Source organism: Aethalodelphis obliquidens, unplaced genomic scaffold, assembly GCF_003676395.1.
Source record: "Aethalodelphis obliquidens isolate GAN/ISIS:26980383/991018 unplaced genomic scaffold, ASM367639v1 scaffold51, whole genome shotgun sequence".
NCBI classification, from domain to species: Eukaryota; Metazoa; Chordata; class Mammalia; order Artiodactyla; family Delphinidae; genus Aethalodelphis; species Aethalodelphis obliquidens.
In genome coordinates, this window is record NW_020837995.1 from 2723609 (window position 1) to 2750836 (window position 27228).

Below are 27228 nucleotides of genomic sequence, written 5' to 3' on the forward strand. Positions count from 1 at the left end.
TTTTCCAGAAAGTTATCTTTAATGTCTTTGCTAAATAAATAACATTTACACACACGACAAAACCATCACAGGCTCCTGTAGGAAGCCAAAGTGTAAGAATCCAAGGTAAATGTACAGAGGTGCATCAACTATTTCAAAGTCTAAAATCAAGCATCTGTATATAAGCAATCACTTTGATTAAAATCTTCCAAGCTTAATTACTCCCTCTTAAAACATTTTAAATTCTATATTGGACAAAACAGATATAAATGTACTTGTGCAAATTAACTTTAAAAAACATAGTATGGCTTTAAAGTCACAGTTACTTCTGCAGCATCATACTATATGAGCACACTTGAGTCGTCATTCTGCATTAGCCATTATTCTTAGTTCAAGTGAACACACTGTCACATCTATTGACAATATATGTCTAATTACTCTGCACCCAAAAGGAATAAAGGATTAAGATGCTATTGAAACAAATTAATGTCTAGGGACTTTGATAAAGACAATAAACATTAACGGAATTTGGGAAATAAGATTTGCAGGGCTTATCTCTCTCTCTGTGTTAGACATTTCTTAGAGAAACCTCATCTGATTTAGGAGTAACAGGAAATAGGCACAACTCATTCCATTCTTCTATCGCATGTTAAAAAATAAAATTCATGCAATTTTCAAAAATTAATTTCTTATAAACCCAGTCAACAATTTCTTTAAAAAAGTAAAGTGTAACCTCTGCTTTGAGAGATGACAATAAAATTAGTAAGTTTAAATATTGCCATAATTAAGAAAAACAAAGTCATCATTTATACAAGCTTAAGAATTCAAGTTGCTTGTGCAATGAAATTAAAATTGATCACACACCAATCATTCTGAGCTACAAACTAACACGTAGATTACCTTGCAAGTCATATCGCCAATTGCTAATTTTATTTACATTAATGACAAGTAGTATAACATTTACCAATTACAAGTCTACAGGTCTACTTGTTGGTAGTAGTTGAGCTTTTCCAATAGGATTTTTTGGAGAACCTTTATACCAGACCCTCTCTTTATCTGATGGTCTTCTAAGGACCCTGTTATTTATGCCACGAGAAAAGCCCATATCATTATTTACAACAGATTTTACTATATCATGATTTGTCAGATCATCCAAGGGAACCTTAATTTGGCCATTAGATATCACTTCCTGCTTACAAACTCTGGTGGACCCAAGAGAAGCATTTCCAGTGTTTGGGTGCCTCTTCATTTGTGAGAAAGATGTAGAAGTTACCTCCATGCTTGATTTTGAAATCGCATCAACATTCGACTGTTTGCATGATGTAGCCTTCTGTTCTTTAGGACTTGATCTGGTACATGGAATAGAGGAATCTTTTGATGTACATTCTACACGAGAGGGAAGAGCACTATCACAGCTCACTGATTTAACCAGAGGAGAAGCAGCATCACCAAGACTTGCTAGTTTATGTCTTGGAGGTTGTCCACCATACAACAACAAAGAATTAATTCTTCTGACAGACTGACGGACAGGCATACGCTGAAACTTAAGAGGTGACTTAACTTTTGTCCTATTTGGTTCATTTAAAGAAAGATTGTTAAACCACTGTATGTGGTCTGAAACCTTTCCATGCTCTGTCATTTGTAAATGTTCAGAAACCGTTTTATCACATGTTTCCACCAGTGACTGCTGTTTAACAATTCTCACAGGCCTAGGTTTTGACAGGTTTGCACTATCACACGTAATCTGCTCTGAGGAAGAGGCGCTAGCCACGTCCTCTCTAGAAGCTGCACATTTCAGTAAGTTCTCTTCAATCATATTTTCATTCTCCTTTAATTTAGTATTTAGTGTATCCCTTGGGGACTCTTGTTTCTTTATTTGTTCATCACTGGACAATTCCTGCTTGCTTAAATAATCTTTTGGTATATTTGAATGAATGTTGTCTTCTAGTTCTATCTTCATCTGAGTTGAGTAACATTTTATAGGGGCTTCTCTACCCAATTTTTGAGTTTGATGTAGTGAGAAGTCTCTTTCTGAAAAACTAATTTCATCTTTACTAGTGTGGTGTTCATTGGATTCTATCACAGTGAAATTATTAATTTCAAATAGATTTTTTTCTGTGCTACATTTAATAGAAGATGCTTCATTAAATTTTACTTTCCCTACATTAGTTAATGATGACTGCCTGTGATTTATCAATGCATGAAGATTACTTCCAGATTCAGAAAATGCTTTCTGAATTTTCACCACAGTCTCTGTGGTCAGGTTATTTTCATCCCCACTAAGAGAGCTGCCAGTTACGTTGCTATTATGCCTACTGTGTACATTAGAAGGGGTAAGCTCATATGACCTAACAGGTGACTTTTCAACCATCATATCGGGCTCCAAGGAAGAGTTTTCCACCTCAAGAACTGCATCTATTGGAGAAGCTTCATTTCCATCTATTTCTTGAAAACTTGAATTACTAGGTCCTGTCCAAGACATCCGGTAATTTCTTCCACCTAGTCGCTCTGGAGTTAATAAGTTTTCCTCAGACTTACTGATCTTTTTTGAACCTAAAATAAAGCAGTTCAGTGTTTTTAATCATTTATGTCTGACCTAGTTTTGAAATGTTATTCAAATACATGACAAATTAAATACTAAGCATTTAATTCCGATAAACTAGATTTGTGTTAAAAGAGATAATTTTTACCTATAAATATGTCAAACATCTTTATATTTACATTTTTAAAGATCCTCCAATTATTCATAGACAAATACATTGCAATTCCAATATTTTCATTATTCAAACACGAATTTTCAATTTCTAGAATAGTAAATTACTTAATATATTTTATCATTAAAAACAACTAAAGGTTATATGTCAATTATATCTCACTAAAATGGGAAGAAAATTTTTTAAAAAACAACGGAAGTAGGCTTTTGGGATAAAACTCTAACAATATCATGTAAATATACCTTTTTTTGTTAATCTTTCATCAATATATGGGCTAAAAAGCAGACCTGTTTTTACAGATTCAATCCTATTTTTTAAACTTTGTTGATTTGCAAGTCGTCGACCAACATTTTCAGATCTATCGACACCAGAACACACATTCTGTACAGAACAAATTGAAAAAGTTTTGGTTAAGAAATAAACCCAGTTAATTCAAAATATTACATTGTAGTTATGAAAATCCTCTACAGCTGATTTTAAAAGGTGTGTATATAATTGAGGAACAATTTTATAGCAAACACAATATACTTGCATGCATGCTGATGAAAATTATAAGCATTTGACTTGGCTATTAGTGGATATTTTATGATCTAAAATAAAAACAGCCTCACACATTAACTTAAAAAACTTTTTGTGTGTGTGATGACTGTGCCAGTACCTGTTCACAAGAGTGAAAGAAAACAGAACAAAATCTTACCTCATGGAATTTACATTCTTGATGGGCAGATTTAGACCAGAAGAAGACAGACAATAAACTATAAAGTATAATATACAGTACATAAGGTGAAAAGTGCTAAGGACAAAAGCAAAGCAGGGTAAGGAGGATACGGAGTGGTGAAGGTGGGTTATAATTTTAAACACAGTGAACGGAAGATGATTTGTGAGTAAAGAAAAATGAGAGCGACAGTCATGAAGGTATGAGGGGGAAGAACATTCCAGAACAGGAAAATGCCAGTGCAGCCTCTAAGGCTGAAGCAAGGTCTGGCACACTTGAGAAACTGCAGGAGGCAAAAGTGAATGAAGCCGAGAGAGCAAGGGAGGGTGGCAGGAGGAGAGCTCCAAGAGGGAGGCCAGGAACAGATCATGCGGGGCACTGCAGATCAGTGTAAGAACTTTGGCTTCTCTTTTTTTCCCCTCAGAGTGAAGCAAGGAGTCACTGAAGGGTTCTGAGCAGAGGAGTGGCATGAGTGACATGATTTAACTCTGGTTTTTAGAGGATAATTTTGGCTCTAGTACTGCAGCAAGGTAGAAGCAGGTAGACCTACTAGTAGGAACTTGTAGTAATCCAAGTTCCAGATGACATAACTTAGAGGTTAGAAATGTAGTACTGGTGAGAAATAGTCAGCCTGGATAGACTGAAAGCAGAAGTTAGACAGGATTCCCTAATGGTTTCGACGGTACATGTGAGAGAAAGTGAGGGGTCAAGAATGTCTGCATGCTGTTGATGGGAATGTAAATTGATACAGTCACTATGGAGAACAGTATGGAGGTTCCTTAAAAAACTAAAAATAGAACTACCATATGGTCCAGCAATCCCACTACTGGGCATATACCCAGAGAAAACCATTATTCAAAAAGAGACAGGTACCACAATGTTCACTGCAGCACTATTTACAATAGCCAGGACATGGAAGCCACCTAAGTATCCATGGACAGTTGAATAGATAAAGAAGATGTGGTACATATATACCATGGAGTATTACTCAGCCATAAAAAGAAACGAAATTGAGTTATTTGTAGTGAGGTGGATGGACCTAGAGTCTGTCATACAGAGTGAAGTAAGAAAGAGAAAAACAAATACCATATGCTAACACATACATATGGAATCTAAAAAAAAAGTGGTTCTGAAGAACCTAGGGGCAAGACAGGAATAAAGATGCAGATGTAGAGAACGGACTTGAGGACCATTTCCTCTCCTTGGGGAGAGGAAAGTGTAAGCTGGGACAAAGTGAGAGAGCATGGACATATACATGGCATGGACATATACACACTACCAAATGTAAAATAAATAGCTAGTGGGAAGCAGCCGCATAGCACAGGGAGATCAGCTCAGTGCTTTGTGACCACCTAGAGGGGTGGGATAGGGAGGGTGGGAGGGAGACGCAAGAGGGAGGGGATATGGGGATACATGTATACGTATAGCTGATTCACTTGGTTATATAGCAGCAACTAACACAACAATGTAAAGCAATTATACTCCAATAAAGATGTTAAAAAAAAAAAAAGAATGCCTCCATGGTTTTTGGCCTAAGTGATTAGAAGAATGAGTTGCCATAAGTGAGATGGTGAAGACTACAGGTAGAATAGAAGTGTGGGTGGAGGAGACGGGGAGGAGTGGAGAAATACCAACAGTGGAGAAGTGCATCTTGGGAGCTCTATTTGGGGCAGGTTACACTTGAGATGTCAACACCTCCCTACTTGGGATCAACACCCAAGTAGGGAGGTCAAGTAGGTAGGTCGGTTAAACAGTCAAGTTGTTCAGGAGAGCATTTGGGGCTAGAGATATAAACTTGAAGTCGTAAGTATATACATGATGTTTAGAGCTGATGATCACCCTGAGTGAGTGGAGTGAGAAAAGAAAAACCCAAGGGCAAAGTTTTGGGCACTCCAATGTAAAGGAATTAGAAAATTAACTGACAAAGAAGGAAGAAAATCATGAGACTATATGTCCTTGAAGCAAGGAAAGAAAGTATGCCAGAGAGGAGCAAGTCATCAGCCAGGTTACATGCTGCTGACATATCAAGGCTAACAAGGACTGGTCTGAGCAATGCTCAATTCATGAGTGATCTTATGAGAACTGTTTCAGTGAGTGTTGGGGATGAAAGCTTCACTGGAATTGATTTCAGCAGAATAGAAAAGGAGGAACTGGAGATAACAACTCAAGTGTAAGGGCTGGTATAAAGAAGAGCAGAGAATGGGACAGTAGATGGAAGAGAGGCAGGGTTGAGAGAGTCTTTTAGCATCAAGTCTTCAGCTTTATCCTAATATAAACTTCAATGAAATGGTGAAAGACACTTACTCCATCTTTGCTACTTTTCCCTAGATTAAATTTCAAACGAAGAGATCTTCGAACCTTTTCTTTACGGCTGATTTTAGGAGAGAAGCAGTCTGCTTTTCCGGATTCCACCCTAGAAAGAGTCAAATTAAAAACATCAGTTTATAGCATAAGAACTGGAATTCCTACGAAATAAAGTTTGAAAGTTCAGAGCAAATCACATTGTTAGTAATTGAATAGAGTAATAATTTTTTAGGTTTAAGATACCATATAGGAACACATTGTATTTGCATAAAAAATACAAGTATTTTATAAAATAAACTTTCCTGTTTATCACCAGAGTTTAGTCACTTATAAACCAGAATAATTAGGGTAGACTAGCTTTTTATATTAAAAGGAAATTTAAAAATTACACACATCAACATAAAATAGGATTTTAAGCAAGTAAAATGGATTCAAATTAGGAATCTTTCTCTAGAGGATATGCACTTGATTAATAAGACTATAAAGGCAAAGGGCATTTTTAAAAATTATGATTCTCAGTAGAAAGACACAAAATATTTTATTAACTGTATATACCAAATTTTTATCCAACCTGGATAAATTACCTGCAAACTTTTTTGCTTGCAAGCCTTTTACTTCGCCTTAGCACACCTGTACTGATCAAATGGTTTCCATTGACGGCGACAGGAGAGAGTGAACTCTTAGATGACCCTTCTGGGCTTGTATCAAAGTGAACTATAAAAATAACCACACGTGATAGACCACACATACTCATTTTCTTTTCAAAGTATAAAATATTCATAGCAATTAGATTTGAAGTCTTAATTTCCACCCCTAAACAACCACAAAATCACATAATTTCTGGTTAGAATCTTCAGGGGTCAAATAACCCAAGTCAACTGAAAAAAAAAATCTATTTCTTACTTTTTAGTTACCAATTAAAGGTCAGATTAAACATTATTTTTATATTAGAGTTTTGCTCTAAACTCTTTTAATACTACAAGGGAGGGGTGGGCACTGTTGCAGATTGGAGAAGGAGCAAGCTTTCGAGACAGACTTGAGTTTGTCCACCACTTACTAAATGGCTTTAGGCTCTAAAACTGTACTTCTATGGTCAATATAAATATTACTGTAACGTATATAAGATGTCTAGCACAGTACCTGGTACATAAGATTAATTAATGCTGTTATCAAAAATAAACTACTGAAAAACAATTTAGTATCTGAGTATCCAGTATGCACCTGCTAGCCAACTTGCTGTCTACCTGACTCTGGAGTGCAATTTGTCCAAAATTTTTGGCAAACAAACAAAAACTGATGATCTATAACATACACCTAACCACTTGGCTACTGCCATGTTCCATGATAACAACTGGAGGTTACAACAGCTCATTTTGATTAAGTTATTTAACACTATACCATGAAACCAACTATAATAAAAAATTAGGGAAAAGTATAATAGTTATGAGCAAAGGCTCCATATACATTTGATTTGTATTTGAATATTGCCCAGGATACACTCAACAAACATGAACCCTCTCAACTTATCATTGGTATCGATAAAGAATTCACAGGTCCCCAAGCAGAAATAACCATGTTTTTTCAATTACAAAACCAGAAAATAATACAACCATTACAGTGACTTTTTGGGTGCATTTGGCTAAAAAGAAAGCTTGGAGGCAATATGATACATCCAATGTGACATAGGTAGCTTTATTCTAGGGCTGCAGTCTAGTTATCTAGAAAATATATCAGTGGTGACAAGGAGGCACAGTCAGAATAGATGGAATAACACACAGTTACAACACATATTAGAAAAAAATTAAAAATAAGTACACTATGGATTGTAGATTAATATTGTTGCCTACATATATTAAAGAAAAGCATCATATCTGTTATAATCCAAACTTAGAAACCAACTCATTTTCAATTTTGCAGATGCAATTTACTGAATTGTGGCTGAGAAAGGGTCAAAGAAAAATGGTGAGTTAAAATAATAGAATTACTGATGCTGAACTTGTTAATTTTTTTATAAAAAGTTTCGCTAATGTTACAGTAACATAATGTTTAATCTATTTTGGGGGAACTTGGAGAGAAGGAATCTGCAGGTTCATTTCTTGGGGAAGATGATGTATTGCTAATAAACAAAGGCAGGTAGAACTATGATTCACATCTGTCACTTGGAAGTAGTCCTCCAAAGCAGAAAGCCTTTAAATACTAAAAACACACTAAGTTACTTTAAAGGAGTTTAAGTCTCCAGCCTGCGAATACAGATAGAACTACAGACATAGCTTCAGAGTTCTTATCATTACACTTTAATGAACCACAGAGAACCTGAAGGACCATAGAGAACAAGTTGCTATTCTGTTCACCTTTTTAATAAAACAAACAAGGAAAATGTAAACCTTTCCGATAACAAAAGCGAAAGAGAGGCTTTTGGGAAGAAAACCTCATAACCCAGCTAACAAATTCAAATTGAAACTCTTAACATTGTCTGAAACCAAAGAAAATCTAAAAGAATCAGAGGCTACTCACATTTTGTCTAAATGTGACACAAATATGAGATGGAAGACTCTGGGCTTAGAGTTTCAATTCATTTTGGGTTGACCACAGGTTAATACGAGCCAACTTGTATTCTACACATGCTAAAGGAGCCGACTCAATCCAAGATCACACTAACAAAAATTTGGTATTCAAATTAGCATGATTATATTTTTCTCTGAAGGCTCTGGTTGGCCACATTAGGAACTTGTATTTCATTTGGAATAAAATGGCTGGGCTGGTAGGGGATGTGGAAACCATGCCATAAGGATGGCTTTTTATAAAGGCCACTTGAGTATAAAACTTTAAAAATACTGCCCCCCAAATTAACCCACAATGGTACTTCAGTGGTAACACCCCTACTCTGGATTCAGAGATGCTCAAACGCTGGTGACCTCAACTCAACAAAAGACAGCAATCCAGCCACAGCTACAGATCCAGAAGTAACTAAAGTAGAATTTAGGATGTTCAATCACGTAAAACCTGAGCACAAGTGCTATCCTATCCACAGTGAGCCATAACTTTCAATAGGCATGGCAGTAAAACACACACACACACACACACACACACACACACACACACACAAACACAAATTATACTGAACCACTGTCTATTTTAAAAGTTAGGGGACTTTATAAAATTCAGAGATCTCATAAAACAGAGAATAAAACTCTGGCTCCTAAAGGGTCATATTAATATGAAATAGCACTTTGCCCAGAATAGGCACTCATGTTAATGTTTATAACCCAATTATATAAATTCTATTTGTTACCTGATACTGGTGTAGAAGTGCTACTGAAGAGATTACCTGGCAACAACTCAAAGTTACAATTGTGCTTGATGGACTTCCTTTTCTTACTTGAGAAACCATGGGAATCTACCGGTAGTTTACGCTTAGCATTTGGTGTAAGAATCATTGGTGAAATGGATAGCTGGGCTGAAAAAAAGAAAACTTGTTTTTTCTCCCACAAAGTTGATAAAATACAAACACTTTATATAATTTCTTCTTATAAAGCTATTTCTTAGAACCAAAAATGGGGGGGATATGTTTACATTAACATTATCAAATATATATTATAAAACTACATTAACACTATGCAATTATTTAAAATAAAAACAGTGAAGTTGCAAAGAGGCCAGACTCTTAGTAACTTCAACACCAAGTAGACTAAAAGATGCATATAATTCACATTAAAGAGTATTAAATAGGCAAGAAAAATTATAATCAAGGTGTTGAAACAAAAACTGATCTAAATATTTTTGATTTTCATCATAACTGAGTATTAACCAGTTAATGTCTTCAATCTAGAAAACAAAACAAGTAATCAAATTTTCTATTACTGGGTTGAATAATTTCAGCCACAAGCAAACCAAAAAAAAAAAAAATTGGAACAAATATTAATAAACTTCTGGTTCTAAAATAAAAATGAGATTTATTTTCACATGTTCAATATCATCCAACTTACAAATGGAAGAACATGATTCAGAAGATCAAAGATATAACAATAAACTAAAATAAATTCATACCTACAATTTTAGGTTCATTATATCCAATGTAATTATATATTATGTATTACATAAATATATCCAATGTCATAATATTATAGTACAATATCTCCACTGAAAATTACATTTGGAATTGATTAAACAAAATAAGTTAGGTAATCATTATCGTAATTAATTTTTGTATAATATATATAAATGTCCACTTAAATAAATATATATAATACCTACCAGTTCTTTCCTGTTGAGGTGTAATAGAGGGTGTCCTGTTAGATTTAAGTTTATTTAATGCTCCACTAACAAAATCTGAAATGCAAGGCATATTTATAATCATATAATCAATTATAACAACATTTACCTAACTTTTATCAATAATTCATATTGCTATTTGTGGTCTTTTAGCATCTAAGTTTATATCAGCTTATATGTTTTAAAGTCACTTAAGGTCATGTAAAAGGAATTATTTCAAAATAGGGGAAAAATACTAAAGGATATATTTGTATTCCATTCCCCTCTTATACTCCCATACCTCTCAAAAAATAAATAAATAAATAAATAGATAAATAGGAAGACATTAAATACAGAATGAGAGACTTCCCTGGTGGTCCAGTGGTTAAGACTTTGCCTTCCAATGCAGGGGGTGTGGGTTCGATCCCAGGTCAGGGAGCTAAGATCCCACATGTCTCACAGTCAAAAAACTAAAAACATAACTTTAAAAATGGTCCACATCAAAAACAAAAAACATACAAATAAATAAATACAGAATGAACTGTAAAACAAGTATCTATAATGTATAGAAAGAGTATGGAAGAGGAAATCATTACCTTTTGAGGAAGGAAAGAAATGGCATTAAGAGAGGAATCTTTGCAAGGGAAATAAAACCTGGACAGTGTTCTGAAGGATTTGTAGGTGTTGATTAGGGTGGAAGGTAGAATTCAGGCAAGGTGACTAGTATATGCAAAGGTATGTAAGAAAAAAGAGAATTTATGTATACTAGAAACCAGGAGTTTGATACTGCTAGAGCAAATAGTGAACAGTGGATACGGTAAGAGATAAGTCTTGTGTATTAGGCAGAACAGGGCTGTGTATCATTTTGAAGAACTTGAACTTCTCCAAAGGCAAAAAGGAACAAAGTCATCATTTCTGCACTTTAGGAAAATCACTAAATCTGCAGCAGTATGACAGATTTATTGGGGGGTAAGCCTCCTTGGATGGAGACAGGCAAACTAGCTAAAGTTTCTTCTAAGTATGCTATTCAGTCATTCAACAAATATCTATTTTGTACCTATTATGTGTCAGACACAATGAAGATACAACAGTGGCCAAAATATGAAACAGTGACCTTTACAAAACTTACTCTATTGGAGGAAACAAACATTAAATATACTAAGGGAATAAATACCTATTGACAAATGGGTAAATAGTGTGAAGTACAAATATAACAATGGATTTAGACTGTGGAGTTAGAGGAGGTATCCTTGAGGAACCGGTATTTAAGCTGAGACCTGAAGGAAGAGTGGGAATTAGCCAGGCAAGAGAAAAAGGTCTTAACTGAGGTAGCAGCTATGGAAATGGAGGCATTATTAAAGGTATTTAAGAGATCAAAGTGATAAGACTTGGTAGACTTAGTGGGATGTGCGAATGAGGAAAGAGCAGATAAGGACGTCTAGAATTCTGACTTTGATGACTGAGTAGACAATGGCGCCATCCAAAGAAACTCAACAGGCCAGGAAAGAATGGAATGACATACTCATATATTTAAAGATAAAAACTGTCAGCTATATCATTCAGATATGAAGGAGAAATAAAGGGTTTCCCAGATGAACAGAAGCTGACAGACTTCATCAGTGCTAGACCTGCCTTACAAGAAATGCTGGAAGGAACTCTTCTACCAGAAAACAAAAAGGCAAAAGTAAACAAAATTTTGAGTAAGATGATAAACAGAATCAGAAAATTGCAACTCTATATCAAAATAAGCTGTCAAACAATTCTATAATAAAGGTTAAAGGGAAAAAAGCAGTAAAACTATAGCTACTTCAATTTGGTAGAGAACACAAAACATAAAGAGACAATTTCAGGCAACAGAAAGGTAAAAGGAAAAGGATGAAACTCATATAGGCAAATGAAGGTAGTAAGATGCTATTGGCAGAAAAAGGACTTTTATCTGTAAGACAATTTACACAAACCTCACAGTAATCAGAAAATATAAATCTAGGGGGACTTCCCTGGTGGTGCAGTGGTTAAGAATCCGCCTGCCAATGAAGGGTACATGGGTTCGAGCCCTGGTCTGGGAAGATCCCACATGCTGTGGAGTAACTAAGCCTGTGCACCACAACTACTGAGGCTGTGCTCTAGAGCCCACATGCCACACTACTGAAGCCCGCATGCCTAGAGCCTGTGCTCTGCAACAAGAGAAGCCACCGCAATGAGAAGCCCGCACACCACAACGAAGAGTAGCCCCTGCTTGCTACAACTAGAGAAAGCCCTCGTGCAACAATGAAGACCCAACACAGCCAAAAATAAACAAACAAAATAAATAAATTTATTTAAAATATGTGTATATATATATATATATATACACATATATATAAATCTAGAGCAGAGACACAGAACATAAAAGAGAAAACTCAGAAAAACATCATAGAAAACCATCGAACCAAAATGGCAGACAGAAACACAAAGAAAAAGAAACAATGGAGATACAGAACAGTCAGAAAACAGAAGAAAAAATGGCAGTACTAAGTCTTCATCTATCAATAATCATCCTAAATGTAAATGGATTGAATTCACCAATCGAAAGACAGAGTGGCTGGATGGATTAAAAAACAAGACCCAACGATATGCTGCCTCCAGGAGACTTACTTCAGATCTAAAGACAAACATAGGCTCAAAGCAAAGGGATGGAAGATGATACTCCAAGCAAATGGCAGCCAAAAGAAAATGGGTATAGCCATACTCATATTAGACAAAAATGACTTCAAGCTAAAAAAGTTAACAAGAGACAAAGGTGGACATTATATAATGATAAAGGGGACAATTCACTAAGAAGAAACAACAGTTAATATATATGCACCTAATATATGAGTGCCCAAATATATAAAGCAAGTATTAACAAACCTAAAGGGAGAAACTGACAACACGATAACAGTACGGACTTTAACACCCCACTTACATCAATGGATAGTTCATCCAGAAAGAAAGTCAACAAGGAAGTAGCAGTTTTAAATGAAACATCAGACCAGATGAACTCAATAGATTTATACAGAACATCCCATCCAAATACAGCAGCACACATTCTTCTCAAGAGCACATGGAACATTCTTATGGATTGACTTGCGACACAAGCCTCAATAAGTTTAAGAAGACTGACATCATATCAAGCATCTTTTCCGATCATAATGGTATGAAACTAGAAATCAATTACAAGAAGAAAGCTTGAAAAATCAGAAATACGTGAAGACTAAACAACATGCTACTGAACTACTGGGTCAATCAAGAAATCAAAGGCGAAAAACAAAACAAAACAGGTGAATCCTACCAAACATTCAAAACAGATTTAATACCTATCCTTCTCGAATGCTTCCAAAAGACTGAAGAGGAGGGAGCACGTGCTAACTCATTTTATGAGGCCAAATTTCCCTGACACCGAAACCAGGCATGACAATGCAAAAAAAGAAAATTATAGGCCAGTATCTCTGATGAACATAGATGCAAAAATCCTCAACAAAATATTGACAAACTGAATACAACACTACATTAAAAGGATCAAATACCCGCAAATCAATCAACATGATACACTGCATTAATAAAATGAAAGATAAAAATCATATGATCATCTCAACAGATGTAAAAAGCATTTGACAAGATTCAACACCCATCTGTGACAAAAACTTTCAATAAAATGGGTATAAAAGGGAAGTACCTCAACATAATAAAGGCCATATATGATAAACCCACAGTCAACCTTATACTCAATAGCAAAAAGGTGAACACTTTCCCTCTAATATCAGGAAGAAGATAAGGATGCCCACTCTCACCCCTCTTATTCAATACAGTATGGAAAGTCCTAACCAGAGCAAACAGAAAAGGAAAAAATAAATAAATAAAAGATATCCAAATTGAAAGGAAGAAGTAAAACTGTCACTATTTGCAGAGGACATAGTTTTTATATATATATATATATAAAAATAAAAAACCCTGAAGACTCCACTAAAAACCTATTTGAAATAATAAGAAAACAATCCCATTTTACAATCACAACAAAAGGAATAAAGTACCTAGGAGCAAATTTAACCAAGGAAGTAAAAGACCTGTACATTGAAAATGCTAAGGCACTGTTGAAAGAAACTGAAGAAGACACAAAGAAATGGAAAGATACTCTGTGTTCATACATTATTAGAATTAACACTATTAAAATGTCCATAGTACCTAAAGCAACCTAAAGACTCAATGCAATCCCTGTCAAAATCCCAATGACATTTTTCATGTCAACAGAATTAAAAATCCTAAACTTTATATGGAAACACAAAAATTCCTGAAAAGCCAAAGCAATCCTGAGAAAAAAGAACAAAGCTGAAGGTATCACACTCCCAGATTTCAAATTATATTACAAAGCTATATAGTATTCAAAACAGTCTGGTATTGGCAGAAAAACAGACACATATCAATGGAACAAAATTCAAAGCCCAGAAATAAATCCATACATATATGGACAATTAATTTATGACAAAGATGGCCAACAGGCATATGAAAAGATGTCCAACATTACTAATTATTAGGGAAATGCAAATCCAAACCACAATGAGATACCATCTTACACCTGTTAGAATGGCTATTATCAAAAAGGCAAGAAATAACAAGTGTTGGAGAGGGTGTGGAGAAAATGGAACCCCCATACACTGTTGGTGGGAATGTAAATTGGTGCAGCCACTGTGGAAAACATTATGGAGATTCCTCGAAAATTTAAGACTAGAACCACCTTATGATCCAACCATTCCATATGAGGGTATTTATTCAAAGAGTATGAAAACACTAATTTGAGAAGACACACGCATCCCTATGTTCATCGCAGAATTATTTTCAATAACCACGATAAGGAAACAACCTAAGTGTGCATCATCGGATGAATGGATAAAGAAGATGTGGCACATATATACAATGGAATATTACTCAGCCATAAAAAGAAACGAAATTGAGCTATTTGTAATGAGGTGGATAGACCTAGAGTCTGTCATACAGAGTGAAGTAAGTCAGAAACAGAAAGACAAATACCGTATGCTAACACATATATATGGAATTTAAGAAAAAAAAAATGTCATGAAGAACCTAGGGGTAAGACAGGAATAAAGACACAAACCTACTAGAGAATGGACTTGAGGATATGGGGAGGGGGAAGGGTAAGCTGTGACAAAGCAAAGGAGAGGCATGGACATATGTACACTACCAAATGTAAGGTAGATAGCTAGTGGGAAGCAGCCGCATAGCACAGGGAGATCAGCTCAGTGCTTTGTGACCGCCTGGAGGGGTGGGATAGGGAGGGTGGGAGGGAGGGAGACGCAAGAGGGAAGAGATATGGGGATATATGTATAACTGATTCACTTTGTTATACAGCAGAAACTAACACACTATTGTAAAGCAATTATACTCCAATAAAGATGTAAAAATAAATAAATAAATAAAATGGGGCAGGGGGAGGAAACAACCTAAGTGTCCATCAATGGATGAATAGATAAAGAAGATGTGGTATATATATACACAAGAATACTACTCAGCCATAAAAAAGGACAAAATCTTGCCATTTGTGACAATATGGGTGGACCTTGAGGGTATTATGCTAAGTGAAATAAGTCAGACAAAGACAAACACCGCATGCTTCCACTCATATGTGGAATAAAAATCCCAAACAAACTAAAACAACCAAAATAAATGAACAAACCAAATAAACCAAAATAAACACATAGATACAGAGAACTGAGTTATGGTTACCAGAGGGAAAGAGAGGTGTGGGAAGGGCGAAATGGGTAAAGGGGGTCAACTGTATGGTGATGGATAGAAATGAAACTTTTGGTGGTGAGCACACCATAGTGTATATGTAAGTCGAAATTTAATGTCCACACGAAACTTACAATAATGTTACAGACCAATGTCAGATCAATAAAAATACATAAACAGTAAATTTTTAAAAGGGAGGGGGGAAGCTTGCTGGATAAGACATTTAGGCTGGGTTTTGACAAGTGGATATTATTTGAACAGTAGAGGTAGATGGAAGTAAAACATTATATCAAAAAGTATAAGCAAAAGAACAAAGTGTCTAAAAATAATGAATAAAGAAAGCAGTTTGACTAAAGTATAGACTGCATAAAGGAGAGATAGGATACAGTAGAAAGGCATGGTAAAGCAATCCTATGAAAGATCTTTAATGTCAGGCTACAGATATCAGTATTAATGAAAGTTTTTGAAGGGTATGCATGTGAGATACATGATTAGAATTATATATTAAGAATATCGCCTTGACAGCAATAAGCAGGGCAGATTCAAGGAGGAGGCACAAAGACCAAGAAGGAAATTCTTACAGTAAACATGCAGTAAACACTGCAGATAGTATCTTACAGAACCTGAAAACTCTGTGAATACAGATGGTAAAGTAATAGTTAGGCACCTACGGCTTAAAGCTGTGACTAGAGAATGGTGGTACCATTAATAGAAAAAAGAATTAGAGAAGAACCAGTTTAAAGAAGGTGAAGATGATCATTTCAAAATGCTGAGCTCAAGCACCAAGGAAAAGCAGAAGTGTGATGTCTGCCTAGTAGAGACTTTTACTAAAGTGGTTTGACATTTGTGAGATAACAGTGGTAGAGATTTAAGTGTTCATCTATTTAGATGCAATAAGTGAAACTTACAGGAGTGAATGAAATCACAAAGGGAAAAGGGTAATAAAGATGATCTGTATCCAAGAATATCTGAATTTGGGGTAGGAAGTTTTGTGGGTTGAATTGTGTGCTCCAAAAAGATATGTTTAAGTCCTAACTCCCAGTACTTGTGAATGTGACCTCATTTAGAATTAGGGTCTATGCAGATGAACTCAAGTTAAGATGAGGTCATTAGTACACCCACTGGTGCCATGACAGTTCAGAGGCCGATCATAAGAGGCCAAAAAAGTGGGTGGTACTCCAACTTCTGGAAATCCCCACCCCTCCTCCAAGATAGTTAGAATATTCCTCCCACTTGTTAGCCTATGAAATTACCAGCCCATAAAAACTAACGACCCTCACACCTCAGGGCCACTCGCCCTTCAAGACAGTCTACCTATCGCCTTCTGAGATGGCCCACACTCTGTCTGTGGAGTGTGTATCTCTAAAATAAACCTGCTTTCACTTAAAAAAAAGAAAAAAAAAAGATGAGGTCATTAGGGTAGGCCCTAATTCAATGTGATTGGTGTCACAGAGAAACACCTAGGGAGTTTGCCATATGACAACACAGGCAGAGATTGAAGTGATGCAGCTGCAAATAAAAGAATGGCAAGAATCGATAGCCACCACCAGAAGCCCGAAGAGGCATGAAAAGATTCTCCCTTAAAGGTTTCAGGGAAGCATGGCCCAGACAACACCTTGATTTCAGACTTCTAGCTTCCAGAACTGTGAGACAATAAATTTTGGTTGTTTTAAGCCACCCAGTTTGTGGTACTTTGTGGTACTTTGTTACAGAACAAAGAAGGCATAAGGGAAATCTACAAAGGAGGCAAAAAAAAAAAAACCAGGAGGAGGCAAAACCATATCAGCCAAAAGATTCAAAAAGGCGTCGGACAGTTAACAGAAATTGGTTCTGATACGCAAAAGATAAGAAATTTCCTAAGGCAACTGGAGGAATAGTCTGTCTCCCCAATCAAGAAGATTAAGAAGTCTTATGATTGATTCCACCAAGAGGAAACTTTGGTTCTTTTTGATTCTTCCTTGGTAATGTTTCCTTCATTATTTAGTTCATACTGCTAATTTATATTATTGTTTCAAGTCATGATCTCACACATGGACTACTGCCACACATTTTTGACTATTCTCCCTACCTCCAAGTCTCAATTCTCCAAACCAGATGATTTTCTAAAATACTGTAATCATGTTATGCCTCTCTCCAAACCTTCAATGGTTCTCCAATACCCAGTTTAATGTTCTAATTCTTTAGTGTGAGTTCAAGCTTATCATAATACCATCCTAATCCCTAGGCTGAGCCACTCAAGTCATGCAGACATAGATTACTTCTACCTTACAGACACAGACATAGATTACTTCTAGTTTACACAAATCTTTCTTCATAGCATCCTCGAATAGGATACAAATATTCTGACCCTCCACCCAGTTCTCCTAGATTCTACCCATTCTTCAAGAAGGTTCAGTTTAACTTTCTTTTTATAGTGTCCCTGGTCATTACAATCAGGGAACTTTTCTCCCTGGAATGCAGTTTATATTTGTCCTAAACATCTAGCACATAAATATTAGATTATATTGTCATTTTTATTTTTCACATGCATATGTCATGCCTCTCCAACTATGCTGTAAGCACCAAAAAGGCATACACCATAGCTTATGCTTTTTTATGTTCAAACACATTTCAGGCAAAAGCAAATTGCTGTACATCCACAAACAGGACTGCCATGACCGCTTACCTCCTACACTTTGTCTTCGCTTTCTCTTACAGTCACCAGGAGTTTCATAATCACCTTCTTCAAAGCCTTCTAGTGATGGAGTAGCACAGAGTTCATCAATACCCAACATAGCTGGTATCTTTTCTAGGATAAAATCTGGAACATGTCCTAAACGAAAATGTTCACAATTAAGATTGTTCCTCTACTCCCCCTCAAAACATTTCAATAGTATATAGCCACTTTCTAACAGTTGTCTTCATAGTTCACTTAGAAAAAGCTGGGATCTCCCTCATTTAAACAAATCCCATTATTTAATAAAGCAACTACATCTTACCAATATCTGATGCATAATCAATAAGAGTTTGTACTACTGCAGCCTGTAATCGTAGCTTTTTTTCTGTGTTAGCAGACATCTTCTCATGCCCTTCACTTGTCTGAAGAAGATTTGGTGCAAATATCACAGCAAGATTGCTGCTATCCATCTTATTCTCACTGCACCTTAAAGGAAAAAAGGTTTTATGAGATGGAGCTAAAGATAAAAATACAGAGTTAAAATAACATATTGGGCACATTTTGCAGACCTCTTATTTTATCAGTTAAACACGAATCAAGATACAGTTATCCTTCGTCTACCATCTACATGACTGGCGTGAAATAAGACAGAACCAGAAATACACAGCCTCTCTGTGCTTAAATATATGTCATAAAAACATTGCTACCCATAGAGTTCACGCTTTGTTTTTCCACACAAATTGAACACATTTCTTTTATTTTTCAAACCCACACACAGAAAATTCAAAGTACTGAAGGCAGCCAAGTATGTCTAAAACAAGCAGTCTCAATGACAGCAGGGAGAAGGGAAAAATTTGAAAAGCAAATCGCAAATATTGTAGAAACACAATAATCTGAAGCCATTCAATGGACTAAGAAGCCTATAAACACCAATAAGCCATTAAGGCATCCACCATGACAACCCTAAGACAGCAAGGAAATATTATATTTGGTATATTGTTTTTTTAAATGATACAGGGTATACCTCTTATAGTAAGGAAAAATATAATATTTTTAAGAAAAATTTCCATGCCAAATGAAATTTAATTTATCATAAGGGTAAATCTAGCTAGTTGAGAAATTAAACTACCATCTCCCAAAACTTTTAATTACTACTCACCTAAGAGAAACTTTCCTGAGAAAGTTAAAGAAGTATCTTAATATATCAATTGTGTGGTCAGCCATAAGACAGGAAAGCAACAATGTAGCTTTATTCTTCTCCTCTGTTCTTAATTGTTGAGCTTTGAAAAGTGCTTCATGCAAATCAGCTGGGAGAATGGGCTCTGGCAATTCCCTAAAAAACTGCTTAAGAAGCCCTGCAATATCACAAGGAGGTGCAGAAGACAGGCATCTTTCACCATGATCCAGTTTATTCTGAAATAAATACAACAATCTTGAGCGTTCGGGGGCTTAAGGGTTTAATGCAAATAAAGTATCCTTTCTTATACTCTAAAGAGCTTTCTTTAATAAATTTCTCTTAACTCTTGTTTTAGTATTTATCACTTCTCTTTAGAAGGCTAAAAACAAAATTTTAAAAAATTTTCATTTCATATAGTACATTATAGGAACAAGGACCATGAATCTGAAAGTACTCTGTAAACTTTTAAAGCATTATATAATATAAATAGCTTGATTATGACAATCATTTCACAACATATACATATATCAAAACATCAGGTTGTACACCTTAAATGTATTTGTCAATTATACCTCAATTTTTAAAAAAAGCATTATATAAATGATATACATTTTGGAAAAAAGAAAAAGGTTCTTCTGCCATGAAAAAAAGCTTTCTGCAAACTCAATTTCTGTCCATAATTCATGTAATAGTTCTAAATATTTCAATCCTAAAAACCAAATTAAAAAGTGGTACAAATGAAAAATTATAGTTCAAGAATATGCTTACCTTTAGTGCTTTTAGACGAATAACAGATCCTGATTTCCTAAAAAGCCCTTCTGTATGAATATGCTCTTCTAAAGATGTGCAAGCATCAACAAGAAAACTGAAAGAGAGAACTCTTTTTAGGTGGTAAGACACACATCTCTCTAAATCCTATTCTCCTGCCAGAGACTACACCCCCTTCAGCTCTGATGCTACAAATCCCTTTAATCTCTGTGATAGAAGGTTACTTTTAGTTTTCCTTCTTGCTTCCTAAATTCTTCTCTAAAGCCCATCTTTTTACCCATGACAACTTCAGTGAGCCTGCTCAATCCCCGATCCTTGCCAATCTTAATCCATTTCTCTGCTTCAGCTCAGAGCACAAGATTTGTCTTTTTTTTACTGCCTTCACTTCTTCATATCCCAGTCTTTGCTCAACCCTCTGCAATCAGACTCATCCCCATTACTCCATCAAGATCACTAATGGCCTCTGCCTTGCCAAATCCATGGTCAATTCACTGTCTTTATCTTGCTTGTCCTACCAGCAGTTGATACACTCGACCACTCCACCACTCTGTGATGGCCCTGAAAATACTCTTCTTCACTACACTTTTGGAATTTCTGCTGTCTCCCTGACTGCTCTTTCTCAAACTTTTTCTGGCTCCTCTTTTTCTGCCAGACTTCTCCATCCTAGGATCAACCAGGGCTCTAAGGCCTTCTCCATTTCTTTACCTATTCTCTCTCCACAGGTGATCTTGCACAGCACACATAGCTTAAAAAACCTACCATCAACTACATTTGCCCAAAAATAAGGCAAGGCTTTTTTTTTTTCTCACCAACATTACCTGTCAGAAAGTCAGATATATCCATCCCAGTCCTTACAATCCTTCACACATTTAGAGGTGTGTGCTCAATTTCTTTATACTGAATAATTTTTAACAATCAATATTGGCTTTAGATGCTTAGGTAACAGCTGGTAACAAAAAATTTGAATGGATGTCAGCTGCAAGTAAATGAAAGCATTGTACTGGTGCATAGTGGCTGAATGTTGCAGAGTAACTGACAGAAAAACTTTCTTTTTAAAAAAGCAGACAAAGAAACGACAACAAAGATTTAGTCATTATTACTAGAGATATGACTGCAATTCTAAACGCTGAAAATCATCATTAAAAAAAACCTTTCATAGGCCATTTAAAAAGCAAAATAGTAAGTGGTTACCTCATGAAGATTGTGAATCTGTATCTATAGGGTGAGTGAGGGAAAATTGTTCTAAGGCAGCAAGATGTTCAACAAATACTTTTGGACAATGCACCGATTAAAAACCTAAGTTATTAGACTAGAGTAGCCAGAATGAACCTTACTTTGGATAGAGAGGAAATGAATTAGTAAGAGCTAAGGTAGTATCTTTCTACTACGCATTTTTAAACTATTTTCTTAAGCCGTAAACTTCCCTAGCAACTTCTGATGCAGTTAGTCCAAAAGGTTATTTACAAATAGTGACACAGAAAAGCTCAAGTGTTAAATAATTTATATTCACAAATACTCCGATAGTTAAATATTCTTTTGTCCAACATTTCTAAGATAAAAAATTATAAATGAATTGGTAGTTTAGTATATTACTGAGTATCATCAAAACAGCAATGAAAACATCGGTACAGAACGGAAAACTCTGCCTTAGAACAAAAATAATTTGCTTTCTAACATTTATTCATTACTAAATCTTACAATTCAATCCTGAAAATGAGTACAAATTAAAAAGTTAAAATATGCAAAAGTTTAAAAAACAACTTTTAACATTAGTTGAGAAATAAAATCATTTGCTAGTTCCAACTAATTTTGTATGCCATTCAACTATTTATTGTTAAACATTCCAATACCAGTTTGAAATATTTACTCTTCATTTCAAAGTTTGCTCACCTTGGAATATGTCCATATTCTGGAACAACAGACTGGGGCAATGCATTAAAAGGTACTCCAAATATTTTACCCTAAAATGACAAAGTCAGTTACTCTAACACAAATATTAGGCTCAATATAAGTTTTCTTAAACATTAGGCAAATTAAAAACCTCACAAAATAAAACAAGATAGCAGAAATAAACTATTGGTCGAGACACAGAAAACAATTACATCAAGTATATTTGTTAAAAAATAACTACTTTATACTAGATATTATGCTAGATGCTGGAGTACAAAAATGGTCAAGATAGAGTCATTGCCCTTAAGCAATGCAGCAAATTCCCTCAGTTTCCAATCCCACAACAGAAAATCAATCCATTTAGTGTTCAGTAAGGAAATTCTTAAACAGAATTTGGCCCAATATGCTAACATTTCTGGAAAATACTACAAGCTCCTTTAGTAACTATATAAATACTGACCTTAAACTTTCTGTTGGTCACCTTATAAATACTAACTTGAACAAAAGGCCAAATTGGCCTATAACAGTAATTCCTGTCACTCAGTACTTCCTAAAATTTTATCAGGGTGGTTCCTTTTATACCTGATTATCTTTTCCACACTCTATGGGAGAGTGCTAATCAAACTGTTCTGAGGTATCCAAGGAAGGGATTCTGCAAACAATTTAAATTTCACATCGTACTTTCAAAACCAATTTTAAAAAGTCAGAGTGGAATGTATTACTCGCATTCAAATTTTAATACATTTGAAGATCCCAAGAGCACATTTGTATGTTGGTTAACTTGAGTGTTTGTGCACACCTCTGAATAAAGAATCTGCCACTATCTTTGGGCATATATTCAAACTTCTTAAAAACGAGTCACTGATTAAGAAGGTTGTAGCTTTGCCTTGGACTTAAACGTAAATTCAAGGGATTTCCCTGGTGGCTCAATGGTTAAGAATCCGCCTGCCAATGCAGAGGACACAGGTTCGAGCCCTGGTCCGGGAAGATCCCACATGCCCGCAAGTGGAGCAACTAAGCCTGTGCGCCACAGCTACGAGCCTGTGTTCTAGAACCCGCGAGCCACAACTACTGAGCCCGTGTGCCACAACTACTGAAGCCCGAGCGCCTAGAGCCCGTGCTCTGCAACAAGAGAAGCCACCGCAATGAGAAGCCTGCGCACCGCAGCGAAGAGTAGCCCCTTCTTGCCACAACTAGAGAAAGCACGTGCCCAGCAACAAAGACCCAATGCAGCCAAAAATAAATTAATTAATTAAAAAAAAATTCAAGCCTGTATATGTCTGCTTATATGAAATTAGATTAAGTGGGCATACCTAATCACTCATATGTGATTTAGTTTAGATCATATGTGATTTAATTTAGTTTAGATACATCTGCTCTCCATGAATGCTCTTGAAGCACTTGTGTTGTAAGAGTACCTTATTTAACCTGTTATTTATAATAAGAAATCATTCAGGGAATTATCTGGTGGTCCACTGGTTAGGACTCCACGCTTTCACTGCTGTGAGCCTGGGTTCCATCCCTGGTCGGGGAACTAAGATCCCACAAACCACGGTGCAGCCAAAATCATTCAGTATTCTTAATGATCTGACAAAATCTTACTAGTCCTTTTTCAAGTAGCTGGCACAATTTAACTGACGAATATAGAAAAGACTGTGTAGCATAGTGCTTAAGTGAGCAGCCTCCTAGAGGCAGGACTGCCAAGTTTTAAATCCTGGCTCTTCCACTTATTAGCTGAGTGACCATGATTAAATGGTCATTCTCTGTGCCTCAGTATCCTTATATAGGTTCTAAGTCATAGAGTTGCAGAGAGAATTAAATGAATTAAAAGATGTAAAACATCAGTGTTTGACAAAGCAAACATTCAAAGAATATTTGTTGCTGTTACAATTATTTCAAGGTGAGCTAGTAAAAAAAAAAAGTTAGGGGGACTTCCCTGGTGGTCCAGTAGTTAAGACTCCGTGCTTTCATTGCAGGGGGCACGGGTTCCATCCCGGGTTGGGGAACTAAGATCCCGCATGCTGCATGGTGCAGTCAAAAAAAAAATTAAATAAAAAAAAAAAACTTAGTATGGGCAACCCCTTATTTGGGTAAATCAGAATTTTCTTGATACTGTGCAACCAAACAAAATGCAAAAATAAATCAGATGCTGAAGCTGATTGTAAGTTTACAAATGTCTTACATAACCAGAATTCAGGGTTTTTTTTTTCAAGTCTCGTTATGCTCAATAACTGGCTTCAGTTAAGTAAGTGCTATAATTTAATCTCATAAAATAAAACTAATAACATGCTTTTAAAATTTTATGTATTAGAACATCACTTACAATATCATCTTTAAAAAGATGTCTAGCAAGTTTCTTAAAGAGCTCAAAACTATCATTAGATAACAAACACCAAAGAGCCAAAGAAATCTAGTATTCAAATAATTACCTAACATGTTAGATCTCGTTCGTGTTAACACAATGATCTTCTGTATTTCTCTATTAGAATATTTTTATTAGGGTTTCTAGCATGATTACCAATTAGGATGAGGACCTCTGATTATCATAACAACTAGTGGCATGTGACAGGCATTGTGTGCTAGTCTCATCTACAGATCTTATAATTTTTTTAAATCCCCTAAACAACTCAACGAGAGATACCATTCCCATTTTATAGAGTAGGAAACTAAAGCTTAGGACAAGCAGCCCAAGATCACACCCCAGGTAGGGGTAGAGCAGGAATCAAACTCAGGTCTATCTGACTCTAAAAGCCAAGTGTCAGTTTTTCTTGAGGGGTAAGAAAAAAATCTGCATACAAATTCTTTCATATACGTACAAAACCTACTATATTTGAGATCTTGGAAAGCCAGTTTTACAATCAGAAGAAACCACTTAGTTTTTAAATATAAACAAATATGTTGCCAATAAGTTGCAAACAACAAAAATAATTTCTCCAGAATTTATAAGCTGTTAAGAGGAATATAAATTATTTGTCAGTTTTCTTCTCCAAGTACTTATTTTCTTTCAGAAACTATAAACTAATAAGAGTTATGAAAATTAATTTTTAGTTTTCATCTGTATTTAGAAAGCACCATATAATTAGGCAAGTAAATCTAAAACAAAATGCTTTATATTCAACTTATTTTTCACAATGAAATTCTTGACGATTCTGTAGAGATATTAAAATCTAATTCGAAATCCCCTAACCTCAACCACCCAAAAATCAACAGCTTCTGAATCATTCCACTGTGGTTTCTCAATTTACTCATTAATTAAAAAAAAACCTTTATGGCTCAAAAATATGATATAGCCAAGCAGCAAGCATGTTCTTTTCAAATAGGTGAATATAAAGTTATTATCTAAAGCCTATTTCTAATACTGTCACACCTCATCTACTGATTCATTTAAAAAAAGATACTGGTAGCCCTTGTTCCTCTCCAAATATTACTCAAACAGTGGTGGTGGGGTAGTGTTTGTCTCCTTTCCCACGTGCAACTTGTTCAAAATACAATAACTTAGCAGTATCTGGAGACATTTTTATTTGTCACAATTGGGACACGCTACGCGCATCTAGTGCATAGAAGCCAGAGATGCTGCTAAACATCCTATAATGCACAGAACAGCTAACCCCAATACCCCCCAAAGAATTATCTAGTTCAAAATGTCAGTGTTGCTAAAGTTGACACACTTAAACATATTCTCTTTTGGATCCATATAGAATGAACATTTTAGCATGACCCGGTAATAAGTGATGGTAGGGAATACGCCCCCCTCCTTTTTTAACCTAAATCTCATTCCCCAGAACTTACCACGATTTCCGTGGCTGCTGTCTCCTGTCTCCTGCGATCGCACTGCCCACGGCCACCCTTGACCTTAACGCCATAAACAGCCCGAAGCTGCTGTACAACGGCCAACCGCACCAGCCTCTGATCCCACATCCCGGACACGTCGCCCACTCTCCGAGGTGGGATCTGAGTCCTGACCCTCTTTCGCCACCAAGTCTTCCAATTTCCGAACACTCTCAGTTTTGCGCTCAGCTCCGCTGCCTTCCGGCCACGTCTGGCACTCTTCCGGCCCCGGACCCCAGCCACTTCCACGGCTTTTTCCTTGCTCCACCGACCGTCTTCTCTTAGCCCTTTGACCTAGCCACACCTCACGTTTCCTTCACTTACACCGGCATTCTTTCTAGTCACTTAATCCTTTCGGCTACTTACACAGACCTCCCTTCTTTCTTCCATATCCTTTCGGTTCCCTGTACCACGCCCGTTACCAGCTTCTATTTCAGGCCACCTTCCTCCAAACCTCCCTTTGCCCTCGTCTCTCTCCGAACTGTAAAGACAACCCTTCTCCTCGCCCCTCCTGCCCCACCCCCCGCAGACTCAGCTGGGCGTTAGTCCCTGCGGCCCCGAGTCCCCCACCCTAGCCCAGTCGCCGGACCAGCCGGCTGTTCAGGGGCCTCTTCCAGTCCCGGTCCCCGCCCGGGCTGGTGGCCGCCGTCACCGTTTCACAGGCTACTCCCTCCCTCCTCCATCAACCTGCCTGCCGCCCCCGGCCAGCACATCCGGGTGCGCTCACTGAAAGTCAAGTGTCCCTCCTCATGCCTCCGCCCCACCGCCTCGACAGACAACCGGAGCCACCTCGGCCGGCCCACCTTCTGTTCCAGTCCAGCCTCAAACGGCAGCGCCAAAAAACGTTCCACACTCTGATTGGTCCGCTCCTCTTTTCAAAATCAGGACCCCGGAAGGTGGCCAGAAACTGCCTGTCTAGTGAGTTAAGGGCAAAGGGGCGGGACCACGAAGGGTGTGGCGGGCAAAACTAAGAAACACGAAAAGACGAGTTACACTTACTCCTTCTTAGCCATATTTTGGAGGAAAATACTTTTTATCGTGTATTTTAAAACACCCGGCCTGCGCCTGAGACAATATATTCGGGGATATGTAATAGACACCTCATTCTCATTTTTTTCAGAACTTGGCCGAGGCTGAAGGCCCTTTTACAGAGAAACCTGTTCTACGGAACCGGAGGGGAGAC

General features: G+C 36.6%; 1 protein-coding gene across 3 annotated transcripts; it reads right to left on the bottom strand.

Moving 5' to 3' along the window:
- On the bottom strand, positions 1-26837 carry ARHGAP11A (Rho GTPase activating protein 11A). Of its 3 annotated transcripts, none has more exons than XM_027083800.1 (12): positions 26007-26837; positions 22218-22288; positions 20328-20424; positions 19542-19795; positions 18705-18862; positions 18392-18538; positions 9967-10041; positions 9005-9169; positions 6297-6426; positions 5713-5821; positions 2936-3074; positions 1-2532 (listed from the first exon to the last, which is right to left on the bottom strand). In XM_027083800.1, exons 1-12 carry the CDS (start codon positions 26133-26135, stop codon positions 947-949), a joined length of 3060 nt encoding a protein of 1019 aa, XP_026939601.1. In that variant the 5' UTR covers positions 26136-26837; the 3' UTR covers positions 1-946. The 3 variants fall into 3 exon arrangements, with proteins under 3 accessions (XP_026939601.1, XP_026939602.1, XP_026939600.1); XM_027083801.1 differs by having other exon boundaries at positions 9041-9169; positions 18705-18868; XM_027083799.1 differs by having other exon boundaries at positions 18705-18868.
- Positions 26838-27228: the final 391 nt, after the last annotated feature.

Excerpts from the sequence above, each read along its gene's own strand:
- ARHGAP11A (XM_027083799.1), bottom strand. The coding sequence starts at position 26,135 with ATGTGGGATCAGAGGCTGGTGCGGTTGGCCGTTGTACAGCAGCTTCGG. Across the intron at positions 20,425-22,217 it reads GAATATGGACATATTCCAAG|TTTTCTTGTTGATGCTTGCA; the intron begins GTGAGCAAACTT and ends TCTCTCTTTCAG. Across the intron at positions 18,539-18,704 it reads TGATTATGCATCAGATATTG|GACATGTTCCAGATTTTATC; the intron begins GTAAGATGTAGT and ends ATTTTCGTTTAG.